We start from the raw sequence: 19,188 nt of genomic DNA, 5'->3' as shown, positions 1-19,188 counted from the left end.
TAACCTCTCCCAGTTGTATGTTCCCAAGCAGAATTAGGTATTAGATGCATTTTAGTAAAATTATTGGTAATAGAATATCTGAATTTCTGAATCTACTTCTTCATGTAAATTACTTCCTTATTCAAATATAATTTATCAATTCTCAATTATTATCAAGATTTTTACAAAAAACAAAAGAATAATTTTAATAATCTATAAGCAGAAAATTAATTATACAAATAATCCATTTTTAATTTTAGCCATATTATAAGGTTATATTTTACAAATATATCCATGTTTTACCGTCAATCATTATAAAGTATGTTGTCATTTCATTTAAAAAGTGTATGGAGTTTTTCTAATCTTTCTCAACTGATTTTATTATTCTTGATTTTTAAAAAAATTGATCCTTAGGGGTTCTGAAATTCTTATGTAGTTGAAATATAGATTTAAAAAGTCAAACTAAATAACACAGATTCATGGGACTTTACAGTAAGCTGGAAAGAACTTTAGTCTATCACCTTATTGAAGAGAAACTGAGTCTCAGAAAAATGAAGTGACTTGTTTAATGAGTAATTTCTTGGTAGATCACAAGGACCTCTTATATAAGTCTTATGGATCCTCTTTCTTTATGTCTGGGTAAAGATGGGAGGTGTTAAGTTAATAAACACTATATTAAAAAATGCCATTTTGACAACATCACTCATCAAATTTTGCTGTCTTATTAAAGCCCAACTGTTTTCCTTATTTCTCTCCTCCCCTCATCCCTCTCTCTTCTTCTCTCCCCTTTCCTAATGCCCTCCCACTTTTCCTCCTTTCTCTTGGCTTCCCTTTCCTATCCTCCCTCTCTTTTTCTTTTCTCCTCTCTTCCCTCCTTCGCTCTCTTTTTGATATGTGTCTACCTTATATTTCCAGAAATAATCCAGTGGCATCTCATATAAATGTACCACTTTCTTATTGCAACTCAGACTGCAATTGTGATCAAAATCACTGGGAACCAGTCTGTGGAGACAATGGAATAACTTACATGTCACCTTGTCTAGCAGGATGCAAATCTTCAAATGGCAATAAAAAGTCTATGGTGAGTATTCGTTTTTACTTTCTCTTCTCTCCTTGATCAACATTGCAGATTTGATTTAACAATTACTTATCAAATCTTTCTATAAGTAAGGTCTCTAGTAAAAAGAGAATAGAAAAAGACTCCTAATATTCTCTGTCATTGTGATGGCTGTGAAGTTGTGTAAATGAAAGCCTCACATAAAATCCTGCTTGAAACACAAATAGATTTTTCTATTGCTTAAATCTCTTTGGAGATTACTCCCACTTTTCCTCCTTGAGTTTATGAGAACATGACCTTCTGGAATTTAAATGCATTTAGAATCCTTAGGAAGCGCTGCATTTTACTAATTAGATTAAACTAGAGATAACTTACTCCTTTAGAAATTAGGGGAAAGTCCTGATCCAACCACTTGCCAGCACTCCCTTCGTTTCCAGGACAATAATCTATATGCAATTTTGCATATAGATTCTGACAAGTTTATCTTTAGGCTCACTACATTTTTAACTTTCCAGAAAATTAATCAAGGTTTCATGCTCACTTGACTGTCCCAATTCTTGGCTTCCAACTTTGATTTCCCCAAGGGTAGAACTTCTATCCAGGATAACTTCATCTTTTGCCTATCTGTTCCTAACATTTTCCATAGAAATGCCATTTCTTTCTTCACTCAAAATATTCCCTTCCATGCAAACTATGGGTTCTTCCTAATTCCCTGAGTTTATTTCAGGTATCATGAACTGGGGATCAGGTATCATGCTCCCTATTTCACTTCCAGTCTACTGAATATCTCACAAAGTTGGGGAGCCATATCCTGGGCCATTTTCCTATCACCAACATTAGCAGTATAATCAGCTATGATCATTGCTCTCTACCACACAGTTCTGTCTTTGATTTTCAAACTTTAACATCTTTTTCTGGTCCATAATCCTACTAATTGTATTGTTGAAGGGCACTGAGAACTTTGAAGAATAAAGCACCTGGATTCTTTGAAGCCAGGACATAAATTTGCAGAAATGTGACCCAAGGACCGTACTTAAAAACCCATATCTCATATTCATGGGTCTAGTGCCTTTCACTGATAGTGCCCCATTTTAATCCATGGTCCCACTTGGCCCATTAGTGAAGGCCTGGAGGAGACATGATATTAGAATCCTAAGAGAGCTCTGTGTGCATTTTTCTGAATACTGGAAATGACTATACCATTTGAGGACCGCTATGGAGTTCTTTTACCAAATCCTTAGCAATAAATCATCCCTTCTTAATTGCTCAAAATAATGTTCTTGGGTTTATTGGTCAGTAGGCTTGATATATCAAGGATTCATCCGTATTGTTCCTAGTTAAAAAGTAAAGTTCGATTATCAGATAAGTATGGATTCAAATTACTTCCTTCGGTAAATAAAGTACTAATAGGTTTAAGCTTCCCTTAAACCTTAGTTTAGCCTAGACTCAAAACAGATTTTATTAAAACCACCTATCTAAGTAAACTGCTTGCCAAATTAAATCTCTAAAATCATTTGTTCCTAAGTTTTCCCCTTCTGTGGTCTACCCATTAGGGTATTCTGTTGTGTTGAACCTCTCTGGTAATAACATCATATATCTTATAATCTGTCATTATGCTCTTGGATGTTGTGTTTGTGGGTCAAAGTAGGATTCTAGTACCCCTGCCTAGGTCCTATTCCCCTAGACTCTGCCCCATTCTAATGAGTAGCTCTAGTGCCAGTTTTGCCCCCCACAAAACTGTATCTTCTGGATTCTCTGAGTAATCCTTCCCTTCCCTTCCTGTTCCTGACACTTAGTAAGACTGTTAAAAAGAGTAACTAGATTTTTTTATAGAAAGTAAAAATGAGTGGGAGAAAATTATTAAAAAGAATTTATATTAATGAGAAATTATATACAGAGTTTCAAACATTAATTTTTTCTATCCTTCCCTAATTTTTAATTTAGGAATAAATTAAATGTTAATAGTGAATTGCATTTTTTTGTCTAGAGAGGAATCCAGGAAACTATTTTGCCTTTCAACTATTAAACAACTGTATTTTCAGAATGCTTTCTTCAAACATTGTAAATATTTTAGCTTGAATGGATGAGACTTCTTTAAATATAATGAAATGTATTCATAGTCCAGTCATATCTTCTAAATATATTCTGCAATATTTCAAAAACTATTTTTTAGGTGTTTTATAACTGTAGTTGTGTGGAAGTAACTGGTGTCCAGAACAAAAATAATTCGGTGACTTTGGGTGAATGCCCAAGAGATAGTCAATGTACAAAAAAATTTTATATTTATGCAGTGGTGCAAGTCTTGAATTATTTTTTCTCTTCATTGGGAAGCACCCCAACTGTCTTGCTGGTTTTTAAGTAAGTATGACTTTTTAAAAAGCGTTTTTATGTGTATTAGACTATAAACACACCTAATAATGTACATATTTTCCATAACATATTTGGAACACAAATTTGTATTTTGTTACATTTTAATTTTCTAGGAATGCATTTACTTAGGATTATTGTGATACCACAATGTCATAATTAATGATAAAATTTCATACTTTCTCCTCTTACTAAGAATTTTGTGACATAGACTGATTGATAATTGCTTCAATTGTGAAAAAAAAAATCTCTGTTGTGATTCTATAAGAACTTCTAATTTTGAGATGCCTTATACGAGGATGGGCCTGTCAGAGTGAATCAACTATTGATTTCATTGAAAGAAAACATTTAGGAACCAGACTGTATAATATAACCAGCCTATAAAATTCTAAAGCCTTTAATATACCCTCAAAATAGCTTTTGACCTGGTCTCTCAAATATCCTCATAGACAGGAAAAAAATAACATGAGCAGAATTCATTCCTTTCTTCCCTGATTAGACAAATACTTAAACCATGCTTGAAGAATACTCCGGTGAATAAAACAGATACAGTACCTGTTCTCATACAGTTTAGAGTATGACAGGAAAGACTGATGTAAGAAAAATAGAACTAAAATAAACACATAATTACAAATTGTCATTAGTACTAGTAAGGAAAAGGAGTGATATTAAAGAGAATAAAGAGGAAAACCTAATTTAGGATTGAGGTGAGGAGCTGTGAGGAAGAGGACTCAGAGACTTCTCAAAAAAAAAAATCCACATTTAATCTAAAAGTCTAGAGAAGAAGTTACCATTAGCAAAATGAAGAACTGTACAGAAAAACGGTCTAGGTACTGATGCATCAAGGCCAGAAAGAGCTGGAGTGTTTGAGAAGTGAAAAGAAACTGGCTGGTTGGAACATACTGAGTGAGAGGGCTATGACATAAGATAAGACTGGAGAGTTAGGAAGGGAGCAGATAACACAAGCCTTGTTGGTGAAGTTAATTATTCAGTTACCTAAAACCGAAAACATACAAAAACTTGCAGGCAGGTCTTAAAGACATGCATGTGTAAATATGCTGGCCTAGGTTAACATCTAAATTATATTTTTAAGACCTAGGTTGTTGACTCTAAGTTCACCGTCAGCCAATAGCATGACATGGATGGGAAAGAAAACAAATGGGTTAAGCTCTGTTAAAATGAGTATACATGAGTAAACTGAGTCTACAGTTGTTTAATTCTACTCTGACCCAAAATCTTGTTAAATTATTTTTCCTAATTTATTCTACGGCTATATTTCCACCTTAATATGAAATGTTGTCTACTCAAAAAGAGGTCTTACATAATTGCCAAAGTACAGCTTCATTAACTATCAGAAAAATCCTCCCTCAAAAAAGTATTAGCTTTATCTCAAAAAGTCTTAGCTTTTTAATTTAAAATCTTTTGCAGGGTGAAAGAGGGTTTTAGAGATCATTGTTTCATCGTTAATGTCATTTATATGGTTAAGGTAAACATTACCATTTGGCAAAAACATTTACTGATCTCTCACCAGCCTTTGATTTTATTGAAGGAAAACTTTCGTGAAACGGACTGTAGAATAAAAATGTAAACTTCAGTCTATTAATGATTTTCCAATGCTTATATCATAAGGCTGTTATTAAAATTAGACTAAGCAGGAGTGATGATATTCACTCATTCAGTCTATTCATTTTGTGTGTCAGGCACAATTATAGGTGCTAAGGACAGAACTGTGAACAAAGTGATAAAGGTCCTGCTTCCACTAGCTACCGGGGCAGTGAGGGATGGGGGACTGGATGGGCATAAGAGCAGGAACAATAAATAAATAAGCAAGTAAATGTATAAAGTAGAAGTGTTAAGCATTAGGAAGAAAAATAAATCAGCTTAAGAATATAAGAGGGGGGCAAGCAAATGGTACTAATTCAGATGTTGTGCATTGGAAGTCATTTGATCAGAGACCTGAAAAAAAGTGAATGTACAAGCTACGCTGATATGGGGACAGGTGAAGAGCATGGTCCAGAAAATGTACACCCTGTGGGGCACGGTAACAACTTTGGAGTTTATTCTAATTGTATAGAGAAGCCAGCAGAGACATTTGAGCATTGGAATTATACAACTGACTTATCCAATTAGAAGATCACTCTGGCTTTTGAGTGGAGAACAAGTTTTTGGGCTGCAAGAATAGAAACAGGGAGAACAGAAGGCTATGATAGTTCTTCACAGGATGGGAGTTTGAGGATGGTGATGGTAAAGGAAATAGAAAGTGTTATGAGTCTCAGTCTTTGTTCTCTTTTTAAGGCAACGTCAATAGGATTTGCTGATAGATTGAATGTGGCATGTAAGAAAAAAAGTTTAAGGATGATCCCAAGGTTCTAGCCCAGCTTTGAGAAGATGGTGGTACTGCTGAACAAATTAGTGAAGACTAAGGAAGGGTAGTTTGGAGAAAGTGGAGAAGACTTTGTTCTATCCCTGTAAATCTGAGATGCCTATTGGAGAAATATTAGAGCTGGAGATATAAATTTTGGATCCATGGCACTTTTGAGATCTTCTAAGGACTGAGTACAGATAGAAACAAGATTCTAGAACCAAGATCCAGGCATTCCAACTCCAGAAATCAAGAGGAGGATGAGAATCCGTTGAAGAAAACTGAGAAGGAGGTCCCATGAGGTTGGAGAAAAACCAAGAGGGTAGGTCATAGAAGTTAAGAGTTAGGAAGACATCACCGGATTTCATTATGTGCTGGTCATGGCTAGCCTTAACAAAAATAATGTGTAAAGATGGGGGGAAAGAAAGGCTATTTTGCAAAGGATGCAAGAGAAAATGCAAGAAAGGGAAGTGCAGATACCCAGTAGGAAAAATTCTTTATATTAGTAGTGTTATAAAAAGAAGCAGAGAAAAGGTATGGTAAGTTAGTAGGGGTGTGGCCTTAAGATTTCTGTTTATACTAGATATTGTAGCATGCTTGTGGGCTGATGAGAATTATCCAGTAGAGATGAAGGAAATTGATAGTGAAGTTAAGAGGGGGGGAACAATTAAAGGGGAAGATTAAAAGGGATATGAACAAGTACACAGAGTTTACTCTGTAATGGAAGGGAATGTCATCTATGTGGGTAAAAATAAAATGATACACATGTAGCCTTAGTCATGCAAGGGTATTGAAATTCTGTTCTGATTGCTTCTACTTTTTCTGTTAGATAAAAAGCAAGGTAATCAGCTAAGAGGGAGGAGGAAAAAAAGAAAAGGTTTGAGATGAGATCAGGAAATGGAAACTAGTCATCTTAAAGGCTGGGAGAATAAACTGTGAAAACAGACTAGTAAAATACAGTAGGATTGTACTGGAGGCCCTGAGGGTTTGTGCTTAAAATGAGCTTAGTCAGAATATTTGAATGGTTTCCTCCAGCCAGCAGTTCTCTAGGTATAGGTGCAGAAAAGGCAGGGGTTGGATGAAAGCATGTTTGCTTGCCTGGGACAGTAAAGGATGGGGAGGACAGAAAAGTCCAGGGAATATGAAAGGAATGATTATAAGGAGAGAGCATGGTGAGAAAAGTGAGGACATGAAAATGGAGATTACCTCGGACAAAGTGGGGAGTGTCAAGGGCCTGAAGAGCCCTGTGGGGCTGAGGCTTGTTGGAGTTGGTTTATTGGAGAGAGTGAATTTAAAAGTTGAGAGGTGCTTCTGGTGAGGGAGTGCTCAAAACTGAGAATTAGGGAAGTGTGTACTTTATAGCATGACCAAGGGTAGGTGAGGTAAGACCAAAGGAGGGAAGAGGTCAGGAAACCTGGAGGCCAGAGCATTGGAGGATGGTCTACATGGATTATTATAATAACTAGGAAAAGTGGCAGATATAGTTTTGGAAAAAAACGACAGACAGCCTAGTACTAAAATCCCCAAGGAATGATGGGAGTGGTGATCAAGATACCAGTATCTGTAGTTATAGTATCTACAGATACTATAGCCAGGAGGTTAGGGAATGGTATATCACAATGACACACCACTTGAGGGGAGTTAGAAATCTTTCAGAGGAGGCACTAGGGTCTGGAGGTGTTTAAAAAAAAAAAAAAAGAGCAAGAAGGACATCTACACTGAGACCCAGTAAGACTACAGAGAAAAACAGCCCTTATTTGAAAGAGTTGCATGGGAAGAGAACCATCAGGGGGCAGCCAGGCTTTGTTAGAACAAGAAAGTGAAGGGGTTCCTAAGAACATAAGATCTAAGGATTTTTGGTAACGGGACAAAATGGAAGAGTTTGAGTGGATATAAAAGGAGCAGGAGACTGGGTGTGATTAAAGAATTATCTAAATCATGTGGGGGTGAGAGCTCAGGGACCCAGGAATATGAAAATGGTGCTGAGAGGTTGTATGACTTCTCCAAGTCATGCAGTCAATATGAAACACCATTTATCTCTTTATTCAAGAAGAAGAACTAGCATGGAATATCCCAGGGGTCACTTAGCAAATGTTTGTTGAATAACTAAATCTACTTATTTCTATGAACAAATACAGTCATCCAAACAGCTCAAGAAAAAACAACCACCACCACCACCTTTGTATCACTTAATCAAATATTTCCAAAAAAACAGGGTTTTTGAGACTCAGTCACCTCCTCCCCATCCTGCCACCGCTGCTGAATAATTCATTTCACGTGATACGTATTAGGCTATCACAGGGATATCACAGAATGACATGGTCATCTCATCATCTTATTGAACACAGAAAAATGGAATTATGGAAACAATTTCTAAGTGCAAGAGTGAGTTAATTTCTAAGAGAGGATACAAATATGCTTGCTCCCTTTAAAATGACATTTAAATACACTAGACATTAGAATACAAGTATCTTTTTTGACAGTCCGGGTTATATTACATAGTTCATGGATCATATTAGTGAACTTTGTTGTTAGTAGCAATGGCAGAAATGAGATGGTAAAAGTCCTCATACCAAGACCTCAATAAAGGTATCTGCCTTAGTGTATGGCCTGTGTCAACTGAATGGGTCACATGGGATCTGTTTCTTTGTAGTCATAATAAAGTCTGTTCCGACCACACACTCATAGGATTTCAAAGGATCAAATGTGAAAATGTTAAAGCATCTTGAAATCTCAAAATGTTGAGTAAATAAGAGAATAATAATTATTATCACTCAGCTGTTCACCTTTTAAAACAACTGAAAATAAAGCTTGAAATAATGTCAGGCATTCACTTGAGGGTTTTCATCTGATCATGAAGAACAATACCACTGAGAAATGTTTTGATTTTGAACGTGGTTTGGTATTTTGGAGATGTTTAATGTGCCTTCGCCTTTATCTTATTTCAGAACTGTTCAACCTGAACTGAAATCCCTTGCGGTGGGTTTCCATTCACTAACTATACGAGCATTAGGTATGCTAAATATACAGATTAAAAATTTAAGATATGAATTTTCATACCAAAGCTCACAGACTGGGTGTAATTAATTTCCAGTCATAAGAAATTTTTCAATATATAATTAAAAATAATTGCTATTTTTTGTGGTAAATAAAAAAAATAATGAGGAAAACTAAGTAACTTAAAAGAGACTTTGATCATTAATTCTAGTTAAAGTCAATCTTTAAGTAGAACAAGAAGTCATATTTGTTTTATGCTCTTTCTAACACAAAGATAGGTGATGTCCAAAGTTTTTCTACTTTCAGACTTAGGAATATTACTTCCCATAGGCAGAGTGGAGAGCCTTCTACATAAAGAGTGTAATGCCCAAAACAGCTTGGAAGGCCTGGGAATCCGGTCAGGTTGAGATTGCGTGAAACAAGCAGACTTTTTGCTGCCCCACTTCCCACTGCCCACTTCTCTAAGGCTGGGGAAGCTAATCTTTATCAGAAGTTAAAAATGCAAGAGGAAATGGGAACTAAACTATAGAACTGAGCATCTTGGACTAAGGGAGTGTTCTGAATGAAAGAAAGCTCAGGATACTGTGCTTTTTGTTGTTAAACAGTAGGGCCGTAGACTTCAGAGGTAAGAGTTCTATTTCTAAATATTCAAATGAGGTGATTAGTACAAGATTTAGGACATCATCGTTTTTCCCTTGTCATTTGCCGTTTATTCTACAGAGATTTCTGTTGTTAGCACAATAACTTTTAACCTAACTCCTGTGCATGCCCCTTTGTAAGACTTATTAACAATAATATACTTATTCCTGGGAAGTAGGAAAAGAGCATCACTCATCTAGGGATTGGGGTATAAGACTGACCATGGCTTGGAGGCAACCACTGATGGCAGAAGGGAAAGGAAGTGGGAGGGGTCAATCCCTGGGATCCTTGCAAGCAAAAGAAAGAAGCATAACTCTTTGGCTAAGTGCATTGGAGAAGTTGTCCAAGAAGTATATTTGGGGAGAAGGCCACAGATCCTCAAAGGTAAAGGAGGAAATATGAAGGGCTTGGAGAGAAGAAGATGGAGGTGCTGCAGGATTCCACTCTAGTTGTCATTCCAGCCTTCTCTTCTGTCCTTCTCTAATCTTGCAGCTCTGTCTGTCTGGCAGTTCCTTGCCTCCAGATACAATGGAGATGCCTCTCTCCTAGAAGCTAGGCCACAGAAGCTAGCAGATGAAAATAGAATGTGGGGATCTAGGACTCCCCCTTAGATGCTGAAATAAGACTGAGACTAGAGGAAATTCTTCTAGTGACATAAAAGAGAAAGAAAGGAATTTTGCCATCCTAAATGTGAGCTTACTATTTTGATATGTCCAATATATGGCACAGTAAAACCTAACTACTTTTTGGAAATAATACATACTGACTAGTAGACTTTCAATTCCCAAAAAAATTGTCTTGAATACAACACATGCATAAGTTGTGGGAGGTCTATAGAGCATATTAAACTGAAAAGGATATTTGGAAAATTATTTGAAGTTTTAAAATTCTAGTAATGACTTAAGTTGGCTACCTAAAACATTTAATGAATTAAGTTTGGTCAAACCAGTGGTATTGTATTTTTCATTTTTTCAAAGGGTGACTGTGATTTGTTCAAAGCTGTAAATATCTCACCCATTTTCTTAGTACCAGTTTTTCTCAGATATCTTTGGCCCCATACACCGGTCTTTTGTCATCTCAGATTTCTAACTCTCAGAAAAATTGAGACTTAGAAATAAATGGAATCAATACAATTTTGAAATATGAATCACTACCATTTTTTACATAACAAAATAAAAATTGAAAGTCATTCACTGAAATACAAAAAGAACGAAGTAAAATCATGACCACTTCAGATCTACCCTATGGAATATAGATCTCTATCAGCATGTCTCTAAAGTTTTGGTCAAATTACCAATGCTTAGAGCTAGGAGTGTATCTCAGAGTTTATTAAAATAGCAGTAACCAGATGGGTACTTGCGCTGTAAGGCAACATATGTGTTTCTAAAAAGACTTGCATTCTGAAAAATCATATGCTACAGATAAAAATTTGGTTAGGCACAGACCACTAGATGCCCAGGTATCATTGTGATTAGAACATCAACAGAAACAAAATTCAGCCACAGGCCCTAGCTTGGACAAACCACGCTGCTTCAAGGAAGTATTAAAAATGCACACAATCAACGGAGAGAAAATGCAAGATTGTGGGCTCTCATGACACCAAGGTGGAAGTGGAGCTCTGAGCCAAGGAAGAAGGACAACCTGCCAAGAGCCTAGTATTCTGTGAAGCTGGGCCTGTATTTCTCTGGGGGAGGAAGTGCTAGCTTTCTTAAAAATGGGGTTGAAAACTCTCCTGACTTTGCATTAGTTGAGCTGAGAGGTTTTTCCTTTCTCTGTGAAGTTATAATTCTATCCCCACACTTCCAGCTCTCCTTGCCTAGGAAAAGTGTATATGAACCAACATGACTTCTGTGTTTTACTGACAACGTTCTCTTTTTTGCCACTTAGGCTTAAGCTGGTAATTATAAGAAGAACAGAGCATATGGGCATTTAATGTCCCCTCTTCTCTTCCCTATGTGTGTTGGCGGGGTGAGGGAGATAGCAGACATCTATGCTACTACATGTGATGTGAGCCTTTAAGATTCCTAATAGTCTCAATTCTTGAGTAAATTTAGGTCAAAACAATGGAATTTCAACTTTTACTTAATCTAAAATGTATCAAAGTGGAATATCATCCAGTTATGTTTGAAACCTCCTCCTTGGATTGACCTTTTCTCATCTCATATTGCAGGAGGAATTCCAGCTCCTATATATTTTGGGGCTCTGATTGATAGAGCTTGTATGAAATGGTCAACCAGCAGCTGTGGGAAACAAGGGTCTTGCAGGATATATGATTCCACATTATATGGGTAAGTTGTCATAAATGTATTTTATTAATTGATTTTTCCTTTGACTATATTCTTAAAAGATGAAATGTTGTTTTCAGTATAATAATAATTATAGCCACCCTTTAATGAATTTTGCATTCAGTACTGTATCAGGCAACATGGTATCTCATTTTAATACTCTTAGAAACTGCAGGAGATGGATATTTTTCTCCTTTTTCCTTAAATATGAAGAAACAAAGACTCAAAGAGAATGAGTAACTTGTTCAAAATCATATAGCTAATAACAAAAAGATCTGGGATTTGTACCAAAATTTGTTTTGTTGTTTCTAAAATCTCTCCTCATACTAAAAAAACTATTCAATGACCTCTGGCTTCTCTAAGAAGACACAAAATGATGCTGGGGCTTTGGTTGTAGGTCAATGGGAAAAAAAGAAAAAAAAGTTTCTATATTTTTCTGTTCATAGGGAAATAACTGGATGGTTATCTAGAAAAGAAATACTTGCAAAGGTACCTTAACCTTAAAAAAATTAATTGGAGATTAATCAAACACACAAATTTACAATATGAAACTTCAAGTATTAGAAAAAATTGTGGCAGAAATACATTTAATTATCTAGGAAGTAGGAATGTGTTTCTCAGTATGACCCAAACCCCTAAAACCATGGTATAAAAAAAATGATTAAATATTTTTAAAACTCTGTGTCACAAAACTTAAGCAAAGTTCAAAGACAAAAGATAAACTGGAAAAAGAACTTGTAACTTATAACGAGATACAAGGCGAATGTCCTGAATATATAAAGAGCTCTTAAAAAAATAAACAATACCAATGCTGGCAAGGATGTGGAACAACAAGAAATCATTTTCAGTGCTGGTGGGAATGCAAAATGATTCAGTCACTTTGGAAGAGTCTGACAGTTTCTGAAAAAACTAAACATAGGCTTGCTATATGGTCAAGTAATTGTGCTCCTAGGTGTTGACCCAAATAAGTTGAAAACTTATGCCCACACAAAAATCTGCACATGAATGTTTATAGCAACTTTATTTATAAATGTCAAAAAAAATGAAGCAACTAAAATGGTCTTCCATGGTAAATGGAAAAACAAACTGTGATACATTCATACAACAGAATACTCTTCAACAATAAAAAGAAATGAGCTATCAAGCTACAGAAAGACAAGGCAGAATCTCAAATGCACATTGCTACATGAAGGAAAGCAGTCTGAAAAAGCTATATACTGTATGATTCCAACTAGATGACCTTCTGTCATGAAGTTTGCACCATTCCAACCAGCTACAAGTAACTAACATTCTTAGAACTCTTAACACTTTGAAGCTCACTCATGGCCCTTATCACTTTCCTTTTGGTTAGTTCTGTTCATCGCCTAAAGTACTTTGCAAGTAATTGCCTCAAGATTGTCTGAAGTGGAATTTTTAAAAAGAGCAGTGTGTTCCCCAATGAAGAAACAGCAAAAAGTTAAATAGTCATCTTATGATTTTTTTGGATTTAATATTTTGTGGTAACCAGATAGTTGTTCATTAATTTTATCTAACAAAGACAAATAATATAATCTATTCCTACTCCAAGGAGTGGAAATCTACATTATGATATCAATCCTAAATCTAAACCCAGTTTATTGAAGTTTCTCAGCAACAGTCACATAACCAGAAGTGCATAGTAATTTTTCTATTTTCAGTGGAAATTCTGAAAATTTAACATTGGGGTAGAACTACTTGACATAACCCAAGGATGAGACAAATATACTTGATGTTTTAAAATATTTCTTTTGTTATTTTTGGTACACCACAACCTTATGTTGTAATTTTAATAAATTAAACCTAAACAGCTCAAAATTATATAATTCCATTCACCTTCAATTAAATCTAATAATTGTTCAAGGTTTTTTGTTTTGTTTTGTTTTGTTTTGCATAAAGCTTTTCTACATTTAGTTAACAATGTCATTAGGCCATTGGGTGCTTCCTAAGCTACTGGGTCAGTGGTTATCAATCTTTCTTGCTCTTTATAATCACCTGAGGAGCAAAAAATACAAATTTCTGTGTCCCATCTTCAGAAATTTTTATTTAATTGCTCAGGGGCTGTGTGGCCTGGGCATGGGATTTTTAAAATCTCCTTGGATGATTTTAATGTGCAACCAAAGCTAAGAACCACAAGAATTGACCATGTGTGCTAGGTAATTTAATATAGTTTCATTAAAACTTCCAGTAGGCCACATGACAGAAGTTGTGGACTGTATTTAGCCTGTGAACTAAACTTTGGCTCCTATCTGTATGGATTCAGTTTGGTGATCTCACAGTCAATTCATTTCCTTTATAATCTGTTTCCATTACACATGAACTAATCTGCCTTTGAGAAAGCTAAACATCCCAAATATACCTTACTTTTATGGAAAACATTGGGTAGATCATTAATCACCCTTAGTTTCTGTGGCTTAATATTCCTTTTAAAATAATTTAAAATCCCCCTCTGTGTCAATAAAATAAATTTCTAGAATTGCTACCTTAATATTATTATGTATAATTTCAAACATCTTTTTTTTTAAAGATTTTCTGCATACTGGAGAGCAACACTATAAATTGTTCCAAATACTTTAACATGAAAATTGAGTTTTTTCTCTTTTCACAGAAATACCTTCACGGGCTTGACTGAGAGCTTAAGATTTTCAGCACTTATTTTATTTGTTGTATTAATTTCCACTATGAAGAAAATATATCAAGGAAAAGATACCAAGGCATCAGAAAATGGAAGAAAAGATACAAATGAAGCAAACTTAGAATCCTTAAATAATGATGGATATTTTGTACCTTCTGCCAAAACAGACAATGAAACACATATGTAAGGGGAGAAAAAAAATTAGGTTGTTGTGTTGTAAACCAACATTGTATTAATTTAGTAAGATGGTATTTTGAGCAGTTCTTGGTCTTTCACTAACAGTTCTCCCACACTTATGATGGTACAGCAAATCACCTATGAATTTATAATAATGAAATAGACTATAAATGAAAAGAAATGACAGTATACATTGCTTAGGGTATGGCTATGCATTTGAGGTGAAGATTAAGACACATGATCCATACACATTTAAAGTGAGAACTATGGTCAGTATATAATAAAAGAAAAAATATTTGCTCAAGTAATTATAACTCAATAAAACCACTGACTAGAAAATAGAGGGGGAATGGGAGGAGAGAAATTAATAAACTAAATAAGGAGAGAAGCCTGATACCTTTTTTAAGCTAGTTTGGCCGATGTTACTCAAACATGAAGTTAGTATGATAGAACCTTAATACTATGATGACATTTGTCATTCATGTATTAAGTCATGTCTTTCACAGACCTTATTAATTTATAATGTGAAATTGCATTCAACTAGAGGCCCATGATGCATCTTCTTCCAACCTTCCATTAAAATACTGCTGGAGAAATAGAGATAATTCAGAATTTGCAAGCTATGATTGTCAAACAACATATTACGGAATGTGTTAAGTTTCTTTCAGGACCATGGAAGTGGATTAAGAAAACTGACATTAACTTGAGAAAGCAAAGCCCATTTAAAAGATGTGTCTTCATTCCGTCTGTCTGCTCCCTGGAAGACATGGTGTCTGTACGAGATAATTTACCAGCTGTTTCTCAATTGCATATTTGTGTGTGTGTGTGTTGTTTTTGGTGCACCAAGAGACAGCTTTCACATCCCCACAAATAGGACAAGAAGAGAGTGGATGAGAACAAATATTTGAATATTGTATTTGTTAGATAACAACAGCTTTATACTGAATGCTAAAACTTGTAGTTTTTATACTCATTAGGTTAAAAGACACTTTCTGGCATTAGAATAACCTGTGAAACTTTTTGTTTTAAAAGAGACCAGTTGTGCACCCAACCCAGAGATTCTGATTCAAAATATTTGTCATGCAGCCTGGACATCTCCTTAAAAAAAAAAAAAATCTGTATAGTGCCCCTGATAAAGAGATACAGAAAAGAAAGCCACAAGATAGGAGAAGATATTATTGAGTATAGCAAAGTCACAAAATATGAATGCTTGCTAGAATCTGAGAATTAGCTTAGATGTTATATATATTAAACTATTCTCAAGCTGTAGCCCTGAGAAAGGATTCATTACTCCACAAGCAGAGATTTGGAAAAACCACCAACATGCTAGGTTACTATGTTACAAGTCTGATGAGCTCTTATCTCAGAAAATAGAGAAAAATTTGAAGCTGTTTTTTAAAACATTGCAAAAAAAAAAGGCAACATCTTGAATATTTATCTATTCAATAATTATTGAGTATCAAGTATCTTTCAGGCAAAATGAAATACAGTAAAGAAAACAAAGGATGTTATGGAGCTTACACTTTAAAGGAAAGAACATTAAATTAAATAATTAAATGTTATAAAATGATACAAATTAAAAGAATAAATTTATATTTTTAAATGTGATATGTATGGTGAAGGAAAAGAACATTAAAACATATGCCTCAGATTATTTGATCTACTTCAGAATCCAAGAATCCAGAACAAATATTAATCCTTAATTCAATGGCATTTATTAAACAGGTATACAAATCCTAGGGGGAAACAAAAGGGGGGTGGGGATTCAACAGACATATGAGTAAGATAAAGAACGTTTTCAAGGATGCAAAACAATACAAGAGTGTAATTAAAACACACATTGGATAAGGTTAAAAGAAGACAATGGCCAAAAAAAACAAATCAATATTAAAGAAGTTACATTTGGAAATCTGAAAATGTGGAGGAAGAAGATAAAGAAACAAATTATGAAAAAGGTAGACAATTTAGAGGACAAACTAAAGCACCAACCTAGGAAATCTGATATTTTTGAAGAGGAAATCAGATTTAGAAAAGAAGCAGTAAAGATTTAGTTGCAGAATGCCTTCCTGCTATGAAGACTTGAGTATACAGCCTGAAGACTATTTGCACCATGTCTTCATATTCCCATCCATTTTCATGCAGTGGGCCTTTGACTATGATGTTTCTTCCTCCTGAAATGCTCTTTTTTCCACTGAATTAACTGCTTCTCAGCATTCAGATATAGGCTCAATCACCATTCCTTCAATGTCTCTGACTTCTTCACTGCTTAAAAATCCTCCAGTTATATTTGAAGCAACATAGCACTTAGCAAAATAGTAATTCTATATTTATTTGTGATTATTTGTTAACTATTGGTCTTGCCCACCAGTCATAAGCTCTAGGAAGGTAGAAACAACACATTTTACCTATTTTATTCCCTGAATTTAGCTTGGTGGCTGACACAGAGCAGATGCTTTATCAATTATTTTGAATGAATGAATGAAAGAATGAATAAGTGAACTCCAAAAATTCCAGTCATAAAATTATGAATGTTATAAATAAGAACTGAAAACAACATGCATGCAAACATTTTAAGGCTGCATTAAGGTAATTGGATAGACAGTGAGGGCTTCAGATGTTTTGAAGATTGTCTTCACTATTTTAAAATGAAAAAACACATTTTAAAATGTTAAAAAGTGTCTTTTGACTGCCATCTATGTGCTAAGCACAGGAAATAAAAGCATTTATGAAACAGAGTCTTTGTTCTTTGGGATCCCACAAAAGTGGTGGAAAAATAGGCATTTAAACATATACACTATAATAAATACTATTATAGAATAAAAATGTCCATGTCTCTCCACAGGGACCATCCCCATTTCCTTGTTTCAATCTCAACATCTGTATTTCTGGAGATTTTACCAAAACAAAATTAATGAGAATTAATTATAAAAGAAATCCAATTTGAAGATCATTATGCAAGCGGTGTACTTTTAGCAACACTGTGGAGCATTCCTGACCACTAACCCATAGATAGATCTTTTACTTTAAACCAATCTCCAATGTTAAACTCGAGGTCGCCCCAAATTCTGTCATTAGAAGTCTATTCTTTTGAATTAAAACTTTGTCTCCTTTGAATTGGAAGAGATTACATATTATCAGTCATTTTACAGTGTGAGTGAAATTCCAATCTTTTTTAAGAATCAGGTTTTTGATAGTGGAAATGAAGAACATGAATATTCAGAGAATAAGAGAAAAGGTCACAGGAAAGCAAGATTACAAACACCAAAATATCTTTTGTCTCTGTGTAGGATTGATATTAATAATGGTTCTATACATTTAAACTTTATGCAAAAATTTTACTTTTAGTCACATTCATTTAAAAATGTCTTTTTTTTTTTTTAAAGGGAGAGGGAGTGAGCAGGGGGAGGAGCTGAGGGAAAGGGGAAAGAGAATTCCAACCAGACTCCACACTGAGTACGGAGCCAGAAGCGGGGCTTGATCTCATGACTCTGAGATCATGACCTGAGCCAAAATAAAGAGTAGGATGCTTAACTGACTGAGCCACCCAGATGCCCCTAAAAATTGTCTTCATTTGTTTAATAATCCTGTCTAATCATTTGTCTAATTAATCTGTTCAACATCTGAGCTTGATTCTGAGATTGATTTGTCTATTCAGACTATGTTTTGTTTGGTTTTGTTGTGTCTCATAATTTTTTGTTGAAGACCATCAATGTAATATAGGACAGTCAATACTGAGGTAAATATTTCCTACATCTGTAAATGAGTGCATCTTTCCTTCTGGTAGACTGTAGGGTGGGGTTTGTATAAAGAGAGCTGGGTTTGAAGTTTGTTGTTGCTATAGTTACCCTCAATGTACAAAGGGCTTCAAATTCCTCTAGGGAAATCTTGTGTTTAGAGTTCTACTCCCTATATAGATTTGGTTCTTCCTTTGCCCTGTTACCCCGAAACAATCAGTCTCTTGCAGGTCTCCCAGCTATATTCCACTCTTACTTTTACCAGATGCTTTTTACCATGGCGAGGGTGAGGAGAGAGACTGAGGCAGGTTCTGTGAACCTGGGTCTTGGGGGTGACTTGCCCCTCCCACAGGAGTGAAACTTGTCTTTCTTGCTTCCCTTCCCAACTGCAGGAGTTTTCATCAGTACCCCTAAGCTACAGTTTTCGTTGCCCTTCCCCACTGGAGAGAAAGGCTGTTGTTACTTAGAGGAAGAAGGGGATACTCAGGTAGAATTTGAACAGTGGCTACTGTTCTCCCCTAGCCAGCACCATTGGTGCTTTTTCAAGATTCTCTCTAATCTTCTCTGACACTGCCTGGTGGGGCTCGTGGAGGAATCACCTGCAAGAGGTGTAAACCCCCTTCTGTCAGCCACCTTCACATGCCAACCCACACTTGATCTTTAGCTACTCATTAAACATTTCTAGCTGTATCATTTTACTAACTTATATGGCATTGAGTGGCTTCTGCCCCAAGTGAGTAAATATTCAAATTCTGTTTCTTCCCGAAGGAGCCTCTCCTCCAGGTTTCCAGTTAGCTGCTTGTCCAATAATATTGGTTCATTGATGGGTTTGAGAAAAGTTATGATTTGCATTTTCTAATTTTACGGTTGTGGGTACAACACCTTTCCTGCTCTGTACATGCCTGAAATGAAACTGGAAGTCTCACTTTTATTCCTTTGAC

The 19,188-nt window shown here is 35.4% G+C and overlaps 1 protein-coding gene across 1 annotated transcript in view; it reads left to right on the top strand.

The window, feature by feature from the left end:
- The window catches only part of SLCO1B3 (solute carrier organic anion transporter family member 1B3), a 61,989-nt gene extending 46,045 nt beyond the window's left edge, over positions 1–15,944 (top strand). The window contains exons 11-15 of the mRNA XM_044914913.1: positions 895–1,060; positions 3,210–3,394; positions 8,714–8,778; positions 11,572–11,689; positions 14,310–15,944. Of these exons, the coding sequence (XP_044770848.1) occupies positions 895–1,060; positions 3,210–3,394; positions 8,714–8,778; positions 11,572–11,689; positions 14,310–14,523 (748 nt within the window). The 3' untranslated portion in view covers positions 14,524–15,944. The remainder of the gene's footprint in view (positions 1–894; positions 1,061–3,209; positions 3,395–8,713; positions 8,779–11,571; positions 11,690–14,309) is intronic.
- Positions 15,945–19,188: the final 3,244 nt, after the last annotated feature.

The sequence above is a fragment of the Neomonachus schauinslandi genome, chromosome 5 (assembly GCF_002201575.2).
Source record: "Neomonachus schauinslandi chromosome 5, ASM220157v2, whole genome shotgun sequence".
NCBI classification, from domain to species: domain Eukaryota; kingdom Metazoa; phylum Chordata; class Mammalia; order Carnivora; family Phocidae; genus Neomonachus; species Neomonachus schauinslandi.
The sequence above is the reverse complement of the archived record's forward strand: the minus strand, read 5'-3'. Positions and strand labels throughout refer to the sequence as shown.